Source organism: Aedes albopictus, chromosome 3 (genome assembly GCF_035046485.1).
Source record: "Aedes albopictus strain Foshan chromosome 3, AalbF5, whole genome shotgun sequence".
NCBI lineage: Eukaryota > Metazoa > Arthropoda > Insecta > Diptera > Culicidae > Aedes > Aedes albopictus.
The window spans coordinates 113,061,352-113,081,628 of NC_085138.1; the positions used below are offsets into that span (position 1 = coordinate 113,061,352).

At 36.9% G+C, this 20,277-nt stretch overlaps 1 protein-coding gene across 4 annotated transcripts in view; it reads left to right on the forward strand.

Annotated features, from left to right (window-relative positions):
* LOC109430456 (ribosomal protein S6 kinase 2 beta) overlaps positions 1-20,277 on the forward strand; it is a 134,257-nt gene that overhangs the window by 43,150 nt on the left and 70,830 nt on the right. For 2 of the 4 annotated variants that reach the window (XM_062860999.1, XM_062861000.1), the window contains exon 2: positions 19,455-19,498. The exons of the other annotated variants lie outside the window; for them this stretch is intronic. In XM_062860999.1, the coding sequence (XP_062716983.1) occupies positions 19,455-19,498 (44 nt within the window). The remainder of the gene's footprint in view (positions 1-19,454; positions 19,499-20,277) is intronic. 4 annotated transcript variants of the gene reach the window in all.

Consider the following 20,277-nt stretch of genomic DNA (forward strand, 5'->3'; position numbering starts at 1 on the left):
TAAGCGATTTATTACTTATTATATGAAATGATATTAATATTGTCTTTTTACTTAGGACTAGACATTTGTGTTGAATTTTGGATACACATTTCCTCTATACAGGTTCATTTCTGTTTCTTCTGTTTCATTGTTTGGTTGTTGATTCTCTTCTGAACATCTATTATTTTCCATTTTGTTTACCGTCTCCCTTCTAATGTTTTTATGCGACAAAAAATTAGTTAATGAGTTTGTTGAAATAAATCATCATTTGTTTCTAAAGATGGCTTTGGCTTTTGAATTTTCCGAACATCTAAAACTGCCACTTTGACGGCTGGTCTTTCATAAATACCTTTAGATGTTTTAATTTCAGCAGATCTTACTTGTCCATCTTTAGCCATTCTAACACTGATTACTCGACCTTTCAACCATGTTCCAGGAGGTGCCTTATCATCAGTTATTACAACAATATCGTCAACTTTAATAGGTTCAATTTGATTAGTCCATTTATTTCGTTTCAACAATAATGGAAGGTACTCTTTCGTCCACCGATCCCAAAAATATTTCCCATAGTTTTGAACCTTTTTCCAATGATGTTTTTCTAAGTGAATTGCAGTTGGATCATAAGGTGGTACATATTCTCCAGCACGACCAATTAGAATGTGAAATGGTGTCATTATTTCGTCGTCGATATCTTCTACTGGTATGTGTGTTAATGGACGAGAGTTTAGAATAAATTCTACTTGGATCAGAGCAGATCTTAAAATTGCTGGTCGTGGTAAACGACTACCATACTGCTTCAGCATTTTATATAGCGATAACTTTATGATTTTAATAAGCCTCTCCCATACTCCGCCGAAATGGGATGCCGCGGGAGGATTGAATGTCCATTTTAAGGCTAATGCTGCCGCATCACCGTTTCTCATTCTTTTATCAATATTCACAATTAGTTCTTTTAATTCATTGTCAGCTCCAACAAAGTTGGTGCCATTATCGCTGTAAAGGTGCTTAATTTTTCCTCTTCTGTTTTGAAAATTACGCAAACAGACAATAAAAGAATCTGTATCTAATTTCTCAGCCATTTCGATGTGAACTGCTCTACTAGACATACATGTAAAAATCACACCCCAACGTTTTTCTCTTGATCGTTTTACTGCAACTTCAAATGGACCAAAGTAATCCACTCCAGTATGCGTAAATGGATACAAGAAAGATTCGGTCCGATAATCTGGTAAGGGTGCCATCATGGGTGGTACTGGTTTTGCGTTAGCAATAATGCATTCTTGGCAATATTTCTTGACCTTTTTCAAAAGTGACCTTTGTTTAATAATCCAAAACTTTTGAAGAATAGCTGCAATCACGACATTGTCATTCTGATGCAAATACCGTTCATGATATGTCTTTACAATTAAAAAAGAAATATTATGTTCATATGGTAATATAATTGGCTTTCTTGCTGATTCGGGTATGCTTCTTGCGTGTTCCAATCTTCCTCTTGCTCTGAGTACTCCATGATTATCAAGCATTGGACTCAATTTTCGTAAGTTGCTGGATTTTTCAATTTCTTTACCTTCTTTCAGTAATGTTACTTCCTCTGCGAAACAATCCCATTGAGCTTTTTTGAATATCGCGTTTTCAACCCATTTTACATCATCATAATTAGTGCTACGATCAAAATCTGTTTTATTTTTAATCCAATCGGTAAACTTTTTTATTATTAGAGTTCGCTTAACCAAACGCCACCAGTCCGAAAAATAATCGTCCTGAATAAAAGAGTAAGGATGTATTCTTTGATGAATGTTTACATAGTTTCTCAGCTCTTCATCAGTTTCCATACTTACTGTCCAGTTTGGCCAATAACTTTCTGATTTTCTTAAAAACGATGGTCCATTGAGCCATAATGATGCTCCCTTTTTAATTTTTGTACCTTCATCAGCAGGGTTTAATGATGATTTTATATATCTCCATTGATCCATTGAAGTTGTTTCTAAGATTTCAGCAACTCGATGAGCTACGAATTGCTTATACCGCCTATGCTGACTATTAATCCAGGCTAGGACAGTTTGACTGTCTGACCACATGACGCATTTTGAAATCGAAATTCTTAATTCTTTCTTTACGGTATTCAACAATCTTATCCCTAATATTGCTGCTTGCAACTCTAAACGTGGTATGGATAACATTTTATTCGGTGAAACTCTTGCCTTTGCTGATACTATATTCACATCAGTGCCATTTGCAGTAACACTTCTCAGATACACAACGGCAGCAAAAGCATTTTCCGAAGCATCTCCGAACATATGCAACTCATAAAACAATGCATTTTTCAAGGTCATACATCTTGGAATCTTAAAATGGGTGACAAGTTTAAGCATATCTATCCAAGAGTTCCAAAAATTTGATAAACTATCTGGTAACTGGCTATCCCAATCAGAAGATTCTTTATGCCATTTTTGTAAAAGAATTCTACCATGAATTGTGAAGTTCGAAATTAACCCTAAGGGATCGTAAATACTCATTACAAACGAGAGAGTTTCTCTCTTTGTAATCAACCTTGTGAATTCCAATCGATCAAGTTTTAATTGAAATTCGATCAAATCAGTTGTTGTATTCCAATAGATACCCAATACTTTATCAGTTGGTATTTCTTTATTCTCGAACCATTTTATTTCTGAAACATGAAGTCTTTCTGAAGGAATAACGTTGGCAAGCTGTTGCGAATTTGTAATAAAATTTCTTAGATGAAATCCAGCATACTGTTGAATATTTATAACACCCTGAACAACTTCAGATGCTTCTTTAATTTCATCAAAGCTATCCAAATAATCATCAACATAAAAGTTATTTTCAGAAGCCTCAGAAGCCTTTGGAAAATCATCCTTAAAAAGCTGTGCATTATAATTTTTCACTGCTTGAGCACAAGCAGGAGAACACGTTGATCCAAAAATCATTGATTCCATCACATATACGCTCGGATCCCTATCGGCCTCACATTGTCTCCAAAGGTATCTTTGTGCAGGCTGATCTTCCATAACAATTTTTATTTGCTGAAACATTTCTTGTATATCCCCTGTAACAGCGATTTTGAACTCTCTGAATCTTAGCAAAACACCGAACAAAGATTTTACTGTGTCAGGACCGGAAAGCAGTGCTGAGTTAAAAGATACTCCTTCTACTGCTGCAGCTGCATCAAAAACAATTCTTGATTTAGGTGGGACTTTGTTTTTATTTGTCACAATAAAATGAGGCAAATAATAGGTGTTTGGATGTTCCTGTAGTAGCTCACGTGGGCTAAGCTTACGGGCATAACCCTTTTTAACAAATCCTTCAAATGACTCAATTGCCCATTTTCTTAGCTCTGGTTTCCTAGCTAATGTCTTCTCCAGTATTTCCAAACGTTTGAAAGCATTATTAAAACTTGGAGGGAAACTCATGCTTTCAGTTTTCCACAATAATCCTATTGAGTAATGTCCGTTTTCGTATTTAATTGTATTTTTAATAATTGATTCAGCTCTTTCTACTTCTGCTGATTTTGGTAATTTATTAACGACGTTGACTCCAAAGTTTTCAGTAGAACAATAATTTTCAAAAATTGCTCTTAAATCTGTACTTTCATGCTCTCTAATGCAAAAAGAATATGAAGGCTCACCTCTATATACCTTACCGAAAATCAACCATCCTAGTTTGGTACGCGCTGCCATCGGCGAGTTCTCGTCACTTATCCTTCTGTCGGTCGTCAACAACAAATGAGCGTGCTCCATACCAATTAAAATCGTGGGCTTGGCGTTGACGTATCCCTGAACTGGAACATCAGCTAAATAAGTGAACTCCTTCTTCATGTGTTTAATATCCAATGTTTGCGTTGGAAGTTCAATGTCCTCGATGGTCCTGACATCCTTCATTGAATAAGTTTTTCCTCCATGTCCGCGTATCCACAGCTGTACTCTTCGGCTAGGTGATTCCTTTGAAACGTTCTGCGTCCAGGTTAATTCCAGTGGTTCTGACCGTCCATGGAGCCCAAGTTTATCCGCTACCGATTGATCCAAAAGGCTTAATGACGAGCCGGGATCAAGGAAAGCGAATGTTTCCAAAGAGAGGTTTCCATTCTGCAACGTTACTGGTACTATTTGATAATATACCGTTGATTTTCGACTTCCATGATGATTATTGTTAGTTTTGTCCTTCTCCAGATTTTGATTTTCCTTGGGTTTCTCGACGGCTGCTTTATGCAATAAACGATTGTGCATTCCCTTGCAACCGTCTATTTTGCATTCTCGCTTGCTTCTGCAAAACTTACTACCGTGTCCTTTGTTCAGGCAAGAAAAACACAGTTTCAATTGTTGAATTCGTTGTTGCCTTTGCTCAACATTGAGGTTTTTCAATATGTTGCACTTGAACGTTTGATGCTCATGCTTACAAATGTTGCACTGCATTTTTGAAGGATTGTTATGAATATTGATTCTGGGCTTTTGTTCCTTTCTTGTAGGTGGTGCTAATCTCCGTAATGTCGTTGCGTGAGTTTGCAGCCACTTATTCAAATCATGGAGAGTTGGCTGACTGACATTTCTTTGAAGCGCTTCTGTCCATGTTATCTGCATACTAAATGGTAGCTTTGATACTATGTCAGTAATTAACCGATAATCATGAAGGAATTCTGGCTTGGCCAATGTTTCCATTGTCACAACCAAATCGTCCAATGCGTTAGCAATATCGATAGTATGGAGTTTGGGTTGATTCAATGTTTTTATCAGCTCGTTCAATAATTGCTGATAAATAGCCTCCGGTCTCCCATAAATTTCTTCAAGCCGTTGCATTATTCTAGGAACATTAGCAGCCCCTATCATCAAATTTGACACGCTCTTGGCAGCTTGGCCATACAGAGCTTCTTCCAATCTTGATAAATTTTCGAGATTGGTAAATCTACCTTCGGCAGATGTGTCCTTAAAAATGCTTTTGAATTTCGGCCATTCACGAGCCTCTCCACTAAATTTTGGAAGCTTGATTAATGCTTGCCTCGTCGCATTTAAAGAACCTTCAGACTGACGTCTGTTTGCCACATCTTGTTGAATTTTCAGCGATTCATTTAGCTGGTTCGCTAAATCAAACTTCACTTTTACGTCCAATAATGTCGCTCGTTCGATTTCCAGATATTCGCATTTGGCGCAAAGGAATCGCTCTTCTTGTGACGGCGTATGCTTAAGGTGCACACAACTAAGGTGGAACCACCTATCACAATCGTCACAAGACACCATATTATCCTTGGTGTCAGCTTCCTTGCATAAACGGCAGTTTCCGTTCTTATTTTCCACGAATTGGAACATAGCTTTTGATTTTGCCATCGCAAATGTTCACTTTACTCTCACCTGGTTGTTTGCTGCTACTTTGCTTCTCTGTTTCCTTTTGCCGGATCTGCGCGTTCACTTCTGATGACAGCTTCTAAAGGTATTTCCAAACCTTTTTGTTAATTCACACACTGCAGTTTCACTATTTTCAAAAATGTCCAATGTCCTAGTTTCACTTGAATTACCACTCTGGGTTTTAATATTCAACACACAAGGTATTTTAGACACGATTCGTGAATATCTATTCACAACTTTCGAATGTTTGCCACTATTGGCTCAAGATTTGTAACAGTTAAATTTTGTGACAATGCACAACACTCAGACTGCACTCCTGGCGACAGTAAACCACGTTACAAAATCAATCACTGTAGCTATTTTTTACGACAACTTTTTATATTGTCGGAGTCCTTTCCACCTATTCTAGTTGATCTCCGCGCGCCGGTATCACTGCACAATTTCAACACAACGTCGCGAGTACTCTCCTCTCTGGTAGTTCACCAAAATGTGACACCGGAGCTTTACGGTTTTCGGATGTAGAAAACATACACTGTAGAACTGTGGTCTAGAACTAACTTTATTACTAATGCTAAGCCTTATATATATGAATGAATGTACAATACATTCTACCTGATTTGACTCATTATCTTTTGGGTCCCTTTCTTATTATCTCTACTTTGTTATCGCCGCCACTATCGGTGCGTCACTATTTTCATTACAATTTATGGGTCTCTTTCTTGGTCCTTCGTAGAAGATTAGTTTATGACGTAATTGTCTTGGGTAGCAGAGAATTATCAACTATGCGCATATTGCAACTAACAATATGCCATGCGGTGCGCTGTATAACTTAAGGAAAATGACAACTTGAGTTTGAAATGCAAATTGATTGATTCGCGTTCGTTACAGAGTGCTAGATAAGTTGCACTACGTTATACGCACAATTTTTGAAAACAGAGAAGTTCCTCTTCTGAATTTATTAGTCAACCTCTTAAAGTCATTTCTGTCTTGACCCCGGGATCAATTTTTGGCTAAAATTTGTGATAGATTTTAAATTTTGGACGGAATTTTGTCTGAGGCTCAAAAAACTGGCAAGATTTCTGAAATCTGTTTTTTTTTGTGGTTGTTACCGGAAATTTTACACAAACATTTCGCTCAATTTTGTAGTTAAATTTACAGAATCTCGTCAAGAAGATCATTGGTTTTGTAGATTGTGTGTGCCGTGAGAAATCAATCTGATTGGTTTTCTGTCACAGGATGTCGTGAAATTTCTGAAATTCCTAAAAGAAAGATACAGGTGAGAGGTCCTGAGAATTTTTATGATTGCTTTCTTAGAAAATTACATGGAAAAATCTTTTGGAATAACTCTGGAAAAAAAATTAATCATAAGAAATTTCACATAAGATTTTCTTGATTCGTTATGGATGAGTTTCTGAAAATCGGAATTGACGATATTCCTTAATCAGCTACTTGTGGAACTTCTGTCGAATTAATCTTTTATTGCTAAAAACTTGGATAGAATTACATATTCTAAAAATTCGTAAACTTCTGTTGTCATGGTAAAATTTATCTTTGATTTCCAATCGGAGCATTCCTTGAAATAGGAGTTGCGGCACAGATAAGTAAGGGTTCCTTGGTAGAATTTTAAAAGTTTTTTTTGTAGAGTATTAGAAAACTTGATGCTTTTGAAATCGTAAGGAGGACATTCTTGCTGAAATCTTTACTGAATTTGGGTGGGGCCAGAAACTCTTATTATAAATTTCTAATAAATTTATACTTTTCTGCATACCTTTTGTTCAAAGGTCAGAAGATTTGCCAGACAGTTTTTATAAAATGTTTACTTTTTAATAAACATCTCCCTTAGGATTAAAATGTATGTATAGGGGATTTTTAGTCAATAAATTACGGTTGAATGAATTAATCCATTTTTTTCTCCACAAAATAAGTTTCTGTAGAAAATAATCCATGATTTGTAAAAATCTGAAAACTTTCTTGCATTTCTCTCGAACGATCGTTTGAGACTTACCCCAGATTTTTTATCAGGATTTCTACCATAATGTTGATTACAAATAAATGCTACTTTTTTGGAACTGTTTCAGAGTACAGGAAATCCCATTCTCGTAAAATAGTAGTCATCCTGATTGACAAGCAGTCAAAGAACTATTGATCCTGAAACTTTTATTACAATTAAAAAAAACTGCAACATTTTTAAACTCTTGGTTGATGTAGAAGTTGTCATGGATTAATAATAGTTAAACATCAGTTTGAACATTATCTTCATCTGGAATGCACCAAAAGTCATGAATAGTTGAAAAAGAAAAATTCTGGCTTTTTATGAGTTTCAGTAATTAAAACCATATGTTTTTGTACTGGCACGGGTTTGGTTACCTCGGCGCGGATTTCAAATGGCTTGGCGCGGATTTTGCGGTTTTCAAATCGACACTTTTGTAACAGCCCTGGAATTCGTCCCTCGCGCGGATTTGGCGCGGAATTGGTTTTGCTGTTATCATGCAAATTTGGCACATGATTTGCATCATAGTTTTTGTGTGAGATTGCCTGCTTTTGATCTACCAACCAGCGCTTGACGAATCCCTTCGACGAACTTTGTTCTGTTTTAATGTTTTAGTGCTTGAAATAACTGTTGTTCCCCCCTGGGCTTGGATTATATCTTCCAGGAAGCTTTGATTTCAGGTATGTGGTCGATGGCCTTTGCAGTAATGATTAGAATAGCTGAATGTATAATCAATGGCAAACAATTCTGTAAGAATCAGATCTCCAAGTCATCTGATATAGTTATACTGATCATGACGCTGCATAGTATATCGAACATTTGTCGAAGTCATTTATGTGCCGGGAAAATATAATTCCAAGTTGGAGAGAATATTACAAACTGAGGGAGGGTAATAGGCCCAGTCAGACCCCTGAATGGGCAATGTGGGTTAGTTTATGGGAATGCCATTGAAGGTTTGTAATATTCTCCGAGGCTTTCGAAATCCAACAGGGCGCGTCCCCGGGTTGCGGATAGGGGGAAAAGGGAGATTTTTCACATTTGGACTGTAATCAGCCAATGTGGTATTATCTCCTATGGTGTTGTAGTGCGAATGAATGATCTCATTCTATGGGAATTCGAACCTTGTAATGTATTGTTTATCAACTTCAATTTTCTAAGCTTGATAAGGTTTTGAAGACAAACATGAGATGAGAGAATTGCCTAATAGGAAAGTCACATCAGCAAAGCTTTTACATATGCAAATGCTATCCATGGGGTCATGTCTAGCATTTAATATGTATGGCAATGACTGATTCTTACCTAGCAGGGGTACTACAAGACCACGCGGACAATTCGATTAAAGGCTTAATTGGGGATAATATATTTTCCAGAACTGAAGGGACATTTTTTCCGGGGTGACTGGCGAGTCGGAGAGGGTAGAAGTTTCCGTTTGTTATAATTGACAAAATAAACAATCGGGCGCTTTTTCTTTCTATGACTTGCTTGGTATTTTGTGGATTATTGTTTTTTGGTTTTGGAAGGTATGCGATTCACTATTGAGCCTTAAAATTATTTTGCATCTGAATAGCATTGATATCGTCAAGTCTGCACCAACACCCTAATCCCACACCAAAATACCCTTTTCCTATCCCATGGCGTTTATGTGGTCAGCAAAGACTATTCAGCCATTACCCCTGGCCAAGATCACAGGGTTTGACGGTATTAAAGTGAAGGATGCCAAATGTAATTCTTGTATTGAAAATATCACCTTTAACACTTTAATGCGCCTCCAACGGTTCATTGCGAACCGGCTGCTACAGATGGAGTATGGCTGATTTATCAGAAATGCTCGATAAACAGGAGGGACCTGCTAGGGCTCAGTAGATTCTATACTCAGAAAACAGTTCCGGTCGGTTGATTCTGGAAGGGTTTTGAGAGTCGTTGTGGATCATAATGAAAATATTTGTGTTTTGTGACGAATCTTGTAATCTTTTTGGAGTCAGCAGACTTTGAATTGTTGTCTGGGCTTCCCACTATTCGGTTAATTTTAACAAACACTATAAAAATCAATAATGTAATAATCAGTTGTATCTAGTGTATTCAATTTACTTATTCCTAGTTCTCAACATTTGATTTGCTTACGTTATTTAATTTTAACTTTTATTATTTTTATATCTGATAGTTTTGTGAGTAAACCCTAATATATTTCGAATGCCTGATGCTTGATAACGTTTTCTTGCAATATCAATTTAAATTCACTAAGAAACTTAATAGTGGGAAAGTGCAGCATTTAATAGTGCTTGCTTATAGATTCGAAGCTAACGTGTGATCAAGACTTAAGACGCATATTTGACGAAATCGACTAAAACTGACTAATTCGACATTGACTAACGTAACCTGTTTATGACAAATTAGACGTTAAGTGTATGAAATGTTTTCTTTAGTTAGGACCTTTTTGGACAGGTGCTGATAGTGTTAGGGATATGGACGAAAGACAACTTTCAAAGATAAAAAACAGTACTAAATTGAGGATCAAAAAAATTGACATAACGAACACATCGACCATGTAACGGATCATAGACACACCAAAGATTAGTGGATAACAGGGCACAACATGAATTTGAACAATAACATTCTTTGAACCGTGACATGACAAAAGAACAAATACAAACAAAATCGACCATATGACAAAACCAAAACTTTCACACCTTCTACCGTAACCTTCTGAGTCAGTACGCAACAGTGTCTTACTGGACGACATGTTCCGTGCACGGCTGGTGAACTGATTCTGAAGGATTACGTTCTCTGTCCTATCCAAAGGCCTAGTGAACTGTCGTTGTCCGCGCAAACGCATCGTGCTCCTCCATATAGACGCGACACGATTGTACGCACAGTGATGGGAGAGGTTTCTACGTCCCTCGGCGTGCCGCTAGGAACCTTTCAAAAAAAAAAAAAAAAAAAAAAAAAAAAAAAAAAAAAAAAAAAAAAAAAAAAAAAAAAAAAAAAAAAGCAAAGACTATTCAGCCATTACCCCTCCTTATCATCGGCTTTGGACTGACTTGCGCTCTCATTGCCCCACCAAATGCTGCAAAATGAAAATGAAAATGAAAATGAAATAACTGTTGTTCCCGTTGATATGAATCCTAGAGCCTTTGGAACTTGGGCAATATGTTTCAGTAATATGTAATTCAATACGAAATTGATCTAGAAAGCTCTGAACTAAACCAGGTTAGTTACATTACATCTATGTAGTTTATTGTCGTAGCTATAAACTTCATATTGCATAATTATTTTTTACAACATAGGTATTTAAGTAAAACATGCTAGCATTCTTTCACCTTTATAAATAATCATCCGACATAACATGTTATCTATTGGATTTAGAGGAATGAACTAAACTTCGAGCTCTACTCCGAATACTTCTTAGAAATTCTATAACAAAATCCAAGCAATAATCAAGGGTCTTCTTCAGGGTGTATCCCCGGAATTCCTCCAAAAATCTTTTCTGATATTGTTTTTAAGATCTTTTTGTATGAACTTTTTTCTTCTTTTGGGTTAATGCTTTTATCTATAAAATTCTCGAGTGATTTGTTTCGTAATGCCTGAATTTTTTTCTGTAAAAAAATCCTGTAAAAATATCGAAAGAAAAAGAAAATTCCCGAAAGAGTTTCTGACAAAACTATAATAATGTTTAGTTCCAAAGTCGTGCACGCTGGCTATACTGTATAACAAGCGCGCACGGCATTACAAAAAAGAGGGGACAAATCTGCTACGTGCATGGATTGACCTTTTGATCTTGTTTTTGAAGTTTTTCAAAAAATAAATTGATTCTAGGAATTTTATTACAAATATTTCTCAGGAATCCATGGCTGGAGTAATCCATCCATCAGAAGCCACTAGAAGAGCTCCCGTAACAATAGATTTACCGTTGGAATTTTCAGAGTGGTAAATCGCATAGTTATAATGCTATTTCTAGTAGAAATCCTTAGATCATTTTAGAAAAACTGTCGAGGAATCTTTGTAGGAACTCATGAATAAACAACTTGACAAATACCTACCTGGAGAAATTCTAGAAAAAAAAACCTGGAAAAAATTTAAACCAGCAAGAAAATCTAAAAAAAAAAGACAACGTTGTCTTTCAGAAATTTTCCCAGACTTTCCTCCAATGATTGGTGTAGGGATTTTTTTAAATATTTTAACTGCGGAGGAAGTTATTTTTTGTTTTTACAGGCATCTCCCCATGTGTTCCTCTTGGAATTTCTTCAATATTTTCTCAAGACGCTGTCCATATACTACGTAGACTCATTTTTTACTATTTCAGACCACCCTCATAGACTTTGTCCATACACAATTTTCGAAATTAGTATGAAGCTTAGACTTTGATCAGGCCACCCCGCTCTCTAACAGTCTACATAATTCGTAGACGAGCCTAAGGTATTCTTCCTGGATAATACTTATCTAAAGTTTAAGTTTCGTTCTATAATGTCTCACTGGGATTCTCCACACATTACTATTTTTTCAAATTTCTAAGATTACCCTCACAATGTCCTATCTAAAGCCTGTATCCGCAATAATCGGGACACAGAAGTACGGCTGTAACTCTGTAATGAATCGGTAAAATCGGCCAAAAAATTGACCGAGAATTCTTTGGTGTATATTTATTATTTGTTCCAAATTTCATAAAAATCGATGCATTACATTTGTTTGTGGATGAAAAACAAACAGACGTGGTTTTAAGCATTTTGTACAATCATGACCAATTTTCATTCGCATCATAGATGGTTATTTTGCGCTACAACTCAAAGTTCTGTGAGGATAATTTTGAAATTTCGTAAGCAGTTATGATACTAAAAGAGACACTTTCTTACAAAATTTCATTAACTTTGTTCAACTTGTTAGAAAGCTACTGGTGTTGATAGGAGTGAGTGTTATTGAAAATGTTTCGTGTTTTTCATGCGCGATGTTTGCCTATTCATAACTTTTGAATGGTTCAGCCAATTTTCATGAAATTTTCTCAGAAGGTAGTTGATTATGTGTGTATTATGCCTACAAAATTTGAGGATTATTGGTGTAGTACTTTCCACAGTACAATCGAAACAATAAGGGGTGCTGACTAATTTCTGTCAGAGGGGCGAAAATCACGATCCGTCCCAATATATGTTTCGACTATAAAATTGTTGATTAGGCATACATTGGGATTGAAATTTTGGCTATGCAATACATATAGATTGAGAAGTTTATGTTCAAAATTTCAGCCATTTCTCTTATCAAATTCAAAAGTTACAGCGCTGACAAGCTAAACTAGGGACTGTACAAAATTCAATTGCGCGCGTTCTACTATTCCGTTGCTATAACAAAAAGTACTGCACCGATTCACATGAAATTTTGCAGGTGAAATGACCACATCTTAAGATGTTATCAGGCCAAATTTGAGCAATTTTAATGTATCTATTGCAGAGTTACATTCGCATTTCTGTGTCCCGATTATTGCGGATACAGGCTTTAAACTAATGCTCATTATTTTAAGAATTCCTCGAAAAAGTTTGTATCAGGTACCTCATATAAAAACTTCAGAAATTCTTTACGTTTCATTCAGGGTTTTTCGTGGATTTTCAAGGGATAGCTCCATGATTATTTTTTTAAATTTTCCAATATTTTCTTTGCTAAAAAAATCTTCACAAACCTTTTGATATATTTTCCTGAATGACTCTGTAGATTGCTACAGCGATTTTACTAAAAATTCTTGAAGGAATATTGCTGAAAAAAAACACATGAAATAGAGTTGTGATAAAACGTTTTCAAATTGCAGAAAGCTTAGAACATTTTAGATGAACTGCGTTAATTTACGAATCAACAGTTCAGCTCCCACCCGGCACTCAATTAGTCCATTTCAGTTGAAAGTGCCTTTTCTTTATACCCTACACCAGTGGTCACCAAACTGCGGCCCTCGAGACGGTTTAGTGCGGCCCGCGATCTGATTTCGAAATATATAAGAAAGATTGCAAAAACTAAAAGCAAAGATTTTTTCCAAACCCCTTTTTTAGAAGTAAAGAATTAATTCCCGAATAAAAGATACAAATAAATAAAAATCTATTTGAAATCAGTATAGTTAACTTAAAAATTCATTTTCATCTGCAAAATAATTATGCCAAAAAAATATGACTTTTTCATTTTGACTCTGTAACATTATTCTGTAGAATATGACTTGTATGTCGAAGTAAAATCCTGAAACTCTATTGAGATATGATCAAAATAAATTCGTAAATGCCTTGCGGCCCGAAGCCTTCTTGCAAAATTCAATTGTGGCCCGCGTAGACAGTAAGCCTGAGGACCACGCCTACACTATTGTAGATTGTTCAGATTTTATGTTTAATATACTCGTAATGTAGAAAAATGGAACTTTACTTTCACACTCTCGCGGATTTGGCGCGAATTTAATTTTGCAATAGCGCGGATTTGGCGCGGATTCAAATTTTGCTCGCGCGGATTTGGCGCGGATTTTTTTCCACGCTTCTCGTAACAACCCTGGATTTTGTTCAAAACTATGTATAGCACTAACATGATTTCAAGATGCACTGTTTTTACATGCAATAATGCAGTTTTTTTTTTTCAAATGCAGACAATCAACGCATTTTCATTACAACTCAATAAAAATGAGAGCGATACTAATTTAGTTACATTAAATATCAGTGTTACCGTAATAGCACAGACAAACAGATGTAACACCTAGAACAATTTTCGTGAAAATCCATCACCCAGTTCACACTACCATCACCTGGTGGAAATGATTCACGGAACACTGCGTTGTGCAATATCGTCAACAGAAGGCGCTAGTGTGAAACGTCAAACTCAAAGAAAAACGATGCGTGCGCCTCTGGTTGTGAAAGTCACAACTATGAAGATTTAAAATGATCGTGAAAACCGTGGTTGATGGAAATTTCGATAGTGTTACGTCTGTTTGTCTGTGATAATAGTGTCAAATAGTGGGCTATTAACGGCTCCCGATTAGCAAATTTTTAGCCTTTTATCATGGAAAAATTCAATCTCACTGAGGGGGGCGAAAATATTTTTCTCAAGCTCCAAGGGGGCGAAACCTCCTAAAAGTTTGGGAAACACTGTTGTAAATAGTTTTGGAGGGGTCTTTGTAAATTTATTCGAAAAGTCTGGTAGAGTTCTTGAATGAAATCCAGGTGCACAAATTTCCCAAATGGAGGAGAGCGTGCCTCTGGAGCCGACCTACTGATACCTGAATGCAAAAAAATAATATGTAGTATCGAAAAATCGTGCCTTAAGTAAGGCAATTTTCACGATTATTTTCTCGGCTTTCTGTCCGTAAAATGGTTAGGGTAATTCGCCAATTGTTGAACGGTTAGTACTGGCATTTTGGGTTTCGTTTGTTTTTCCGTGTATAATTCCACTTTAGTTGAAACATATCCAGTGAACGCCTAGATCTACTTATCCCTTATACTGCCCATTGAATTTGTATTCCCTTAAATTCCATTTTCTAAAAGAAAATAGAACATTTGTATGGGAAGTCTGTAACCCAAATGTTGAACGCTTCTTTAAGCCAGCTCATCCTAATGTTGGACGATTCTCGCCAATTGTTGAACGGTTGAAGCTTTGTTCATAATTGATGACGTATAACCCGACATAAACCTATCATTCACCTGTTTTTATTTTGGCCACCAAACCCAACATAGACTCAACAGTTATCCGATTTGAGTCCAACAGTGGTCCAACATTTGATAAAATTTGACCCGACTTTGACCCGACATCCGATAGTTTTTTCACTCTGGCGGATTTTTTTCCGGGTGTTTCGTGTTTTGTGCCCAGCTAGACCGAGCTAGTGACAATTTATTTAAATGACAAAAAATCGCTCATTTGAAGAGAGCTCTAGTGGACTGAAATCGTTTTAAACATGACTAGATGCAAAAATGGTTGAAAAGATTTGATTAGAAGCGAAAACGACAGAAGAAAAGTACGCCTTTATAAGCCCCTGAAACACTCCTGGAAACCCGTGGGACCCACTCAACCCCCAAGAATACTCATGGAACGACCCTGAAATCCCTCGAAAACCCGTGGGTAGCTCCTGAGCCTCCTGGAACGCTTTGGAATACTCCTGGGACCCCCTTAACAATCTGAATTCCTCTTGAACACCTCTGGAACGCCCTTAAACCCATTGAAAACCACTGGGATCTTTCTGAAGCCCACTGGAACACCCCTAGAACATCCCTAGAACGCCCTTGAAACCCCAGGAAATGCACGGTTAGGTAAAGTGAAAAAAAAAAAATTCTAGCGGTCACGCTAACATCTTAGGTTATGCCAGTGTTCAACAATTGGATCATGGATGCATAATAATAGTGTGACAAGAAAAATATTTTTATCAAATTCAATTACAATGAAAATGTGATTTTAAACAATGTTAAACTGTTAATGACATCCTTACAGTTCTTGTAACTATGGTGTGCCTTTGATATTTGTGGTCGATTTGCCCGTAAAGCTTATTTCGTAACAGCAATTTCTTAAAATTAATCTTAAGAATTGAGCAGTTTTCGTGTCATCAGCGGTACAAAATTTCCAATCAATTTTTTTGACGTAAAATATGTATAATTTTGTAATTTAATTAGAGCAATATCGTGACCCACATGTATTATGCATCTACATCATACGTTTACGTTGGATTAAAATTACTTAAGTAAGATTTATAATAAAATATTCAGACACTGTTCAACATTTGGGTAGTGTTCAACAATTAGCGAATTACCCTACTTGCTGTACCAAAAAAAAATCTACCGCGATTATTACTTCACAAACGGGCAATGTACTTAAGGCTAAAGATCGTTCAATGTAAAGCAATTGATCGTTCAATGTAAGAATTATAGTACAGTTTCAGAGGGGTTCTCGGAGGTTCTTCAAAGCTTCTAAGGGGGTTTAGGCATGTTTCAGAGGAGTTTTAAAGATTTTTAGAGATTTTTGAGGGGATTCCAGAGAAATCAGAGGGATTTTAGAGGAGTCAGAGATTTTAGAGGGCTTTCAAGGGAATTTCACTGGTTTTCAGATGGGATTCAAGGCTTTACAGGTGATATCAGGGATATATCCCCTGAAACGCCCCTGAAAACCCTGAAACCTTTAGGGACACCCTCGGGACGCCACTGTGACCTCCCTAAATCCCTTGGGACATCCCTGAAAGTCCATGGAACGCCCTCGATACACCTGGCAAACTCCTGAAACGCTCCTGGAACCCCCTGTAATTATCTGAAATACCCTGAAACGTCCCTAAAACTCAATGAAATCCCCTGTAACATCTATGGAACCCAGACAACCAGTAATCGTATAAGACGTTGCATAAGATGATGAAGTAGAGGCCATATACGTGCATGCCTACATTTAGGCGCATGTTAAATGTATGCATATCGCCTCCACTTTAACATCTTATGCAACATCTTATACAATCACTGGTTGACTGGGAACGCTCCTAAGACCCCCTAACCTGCCCCTGAAACCCTTTAAAACCCATGAAACAGCCATAAAACACCTTAAAAACCCATCGAACGCTCCTGAAACCCACTAAACTCGCTCCAAAACGTCCCCGAAAACCCCTAGAACGCCCCTGAAACCCCCTGAAACCCGTTGGAACACCTTGCAACGTCCCTGTAATCCCATGAAACACCCCTGCGACGTCTCTAAACCCCTTGAAATCCCATGGAACGGCTATAAATCTATATTAAACTCCCTTGAATGCCTCTGAAAGCCCTTGAAAACTTCTGAAACGCTTCTGGAACGCCTCTGGAACGCTACTGAAATCCCCCAAAACAAAAAACCCGCTGAAACACCCTGCGACGTTTCTATGCACCCTGAAATCCCACGGAACGCCTATAAAACTCTATGGAACAGCCATGAAACTCCCTGGATGCCTCTGAAGCCTCTTTAAGACTTTTGCAACGCTTCTTAAATCTTCTGGATCGTAGCTGGGACCCTTTGAAACATCCCTTGAACCGCATCAGGATGTGTAGAATATCTCGCGTTCTGGCCAGTTTAGAAGAATACTGTCTTTGGCAAAGTTGCTCAGAAGACTAAGACCTTTCACAAAGAAAACAAGTTAGTTCGAACATCACTCTGCTTGGCGCTAGTGTCGTTATGAGCTTCCAGTTTAATCTTAACATTGTATATCTCGCGTTCTTGACCACTTTTAGAAGGATACTGTATTCGGAAAAGTTGCTCAGAAGACTAAGAGCTTTCACATAGGTAACGATGTAGTTTGAGAATCACTCATTACGTGGCGCTAGCGTTCTTAGGTACTTTCTGTTCAGTGTAATCGTCATACATCTCGATTTATGAACCATTTAGGAAAAAAACAGTCTTCGGCAAAGTTGCCCAAAAGACTTAGAGCTTTCACATGGAAAACATTTTAGTTCGAGAATCACTCACTGCGTAGCGCTAGTGCTCTTATGAGCTTCTAGTTTAGTCCAAACGTCGTATATCTTGCGTTCTGGGCCATTTAGTAGAGAGATAATGTCTCCTGCAAAGTTGCTCAGAAGACTAAAAGCTATCACATAGAAAGTATTCTAGTTCGAGAATTACTCACTAAGTGGCGCTAATGTTCTTAAGCGCTAATAGTTCTCGTCAAGGTTTTTCTAAAAAACAAAAACTTTCTGCGTTTTGGTTCCAAATTTGTTTTCCATTTGTTTCCCTGAAAAATGAGCTATTTTTGCCGAAAAATCGTGCTATTTTTGCTCGATAATATTTTTTTAATTTCTGTTGCAGTTTTTTTTTGAGAAATTTCTAGGCTATTCTTTTGAAAACTTTAATTCTTGTAGCAAATGTTTCGACAACGAACTTCTTCAGAATTTTTTTTCTATGGATTTTTTGGAAATTCCGTCTGTAACTTCGTTTTATTTTTTTACAATTCGTTTGGAAATTCCTATGGTTATTTCTTTGGGAATTTCTTCAACATTTCGCTGGAAACATCTTTGCCAATTCCAACTGGAATCGATCGGGTTTTTCATTGGGCATTTCCTTTGGAAATTGATTCGGCGAATATCCTAACTAAACGTTACCCTGTGAAATTGATTTTTGAAAACCTAACGAAACATCAGAATCCACAGTACAACAATGAAGGGAATTATTTGGGCCATTTTTATATTCCAATATTCATGCATACAACTGTCGTAGGAAAAACATTTGCCAATTTCTTTTGTTTGGGATAGTTAACCCGCCTTGCATAAAACTATTGCAAGAATTTTCGTTTAACCCAAGAAGCGTTCTTAACAAGGCAAAAGTCGGCCACTAATAGGTTTATTTACCCAACGTCAAAATTTGAGTGCTTTCCTGATCAAATTCAATTTCCTGATAACAGCACCCGCCGCGCCGATACTGACTATTGTGAATTGTGATGGACGGTAAAGGTTGAACCATAATTGAGTTATTTTGGTTTCTTCTACGTATCGAACATATCAACAGATACGGTATTTTTATAATCATATTGCATGATAATATTTTGCTTGACCAACGTTTTTGTATCAACCATTTACACTCATACCAAAACGTCATCAGCAACTGTGGAATGTTCTGAGAGGGCATCAATTCTTTACACTAATTCAAATGACTCACCACTGAGTTTATGGCTGAGTACGAGGTGTAATCGATATCGTCTTGTTTACTTTGGCAAGCGAACATGTAGTATACATAAGAATTACGCGGTTGAGTTTCAAAGTAAGTACCGTTGACAAGCAAACCGATTTTACAGATAGATTCGACGGTATCTTCGTGTTTTTATTTGAAAAAGTATTCAAGCAAAAAAAACTCTACATAATCAAACTGATATGTACATTGCATGCCCTCGCCGATTTTTACGTTCATATATTTATTTATTTTTGCTCACTACACTCCAGCAGCAGCGCACGACAATAGATAATTAAGAAAATATCTCCGATTGGCATTTTTTATATTGCATTACCCTTACGTTCATCTCAGAGTTGATTTTTCTGTCAGATTTTCTTTTTAACATGTTCAATATCATATGACATTACTTTCCGCAAATCCTCGAAAATCATCCAGCGAACTACCACCACCCTTCCGATCACACCGACGAACAGAACAATATCAATTTTCATCAAATTTCGCTCTCATTCACCTATATTGTGTTTTTTCAGCGCACGGCGTGTCTAACTCGATTTCAGGTCTCCGGATAGTTTCTGTACGTAAAAGTCATCACATTGAAGTGTCCTTTTTTCTCGTTATCTCTCTTTTTTGTCCGGTTCAATATCGTTCCCTTATCTATCGTTTTTTTTTTCTGCTTGTTCGATATACATTTGTACATATACTGGTTTCGCACATATGCACCCGCACCTCCGCATCAAAGAATTTCACTGTATCTTGCATTTTGTTTTCGATCACTTGAAGTGCCGACATCTTTCGTTTCGTACTGTCTGATCCAATGTCACGATGATGTAAGTTTTCTTTTCTTTGAAGTCAAATGCATCCCATTACAAACAGGCTATGAGTTTTTCTTCATGTACTCTATTCGTTTTATGTTAGCTTCTTTTACCATGTCAGATAGTTCTCCATTATGAAATTCGGAGTAGTCTGTAGGAGATGCCTATTCTGGGGTTTTTATTAATGTCATTGGAATACCATTGGAATATGTCAACACTCAGCAAACCAAATGTTTATGACACCAACCCGATTGAAATTTGCACGTTTATCCAAACGAATCTGTTTGTTTCCGTTGTTTTATGTATCCTTTACCAAACGTCTAAATAAACTTGATCGGAAGTGTCTTGCATGTTATTCAATGAAACAAAATTTCATGACAATACGAAATAAACATTCTCACGAGTTCATTATTAAAAATCCTCTCCGTGTTTCCATAGTGTAGCATTACATCCACATATATATCAATTCTTAAACCCCATGCAAGCACCTGTTGCGTGCTCAGAATCGCCCTTGGAATTCCCCAAACTGGGGAACAACCTG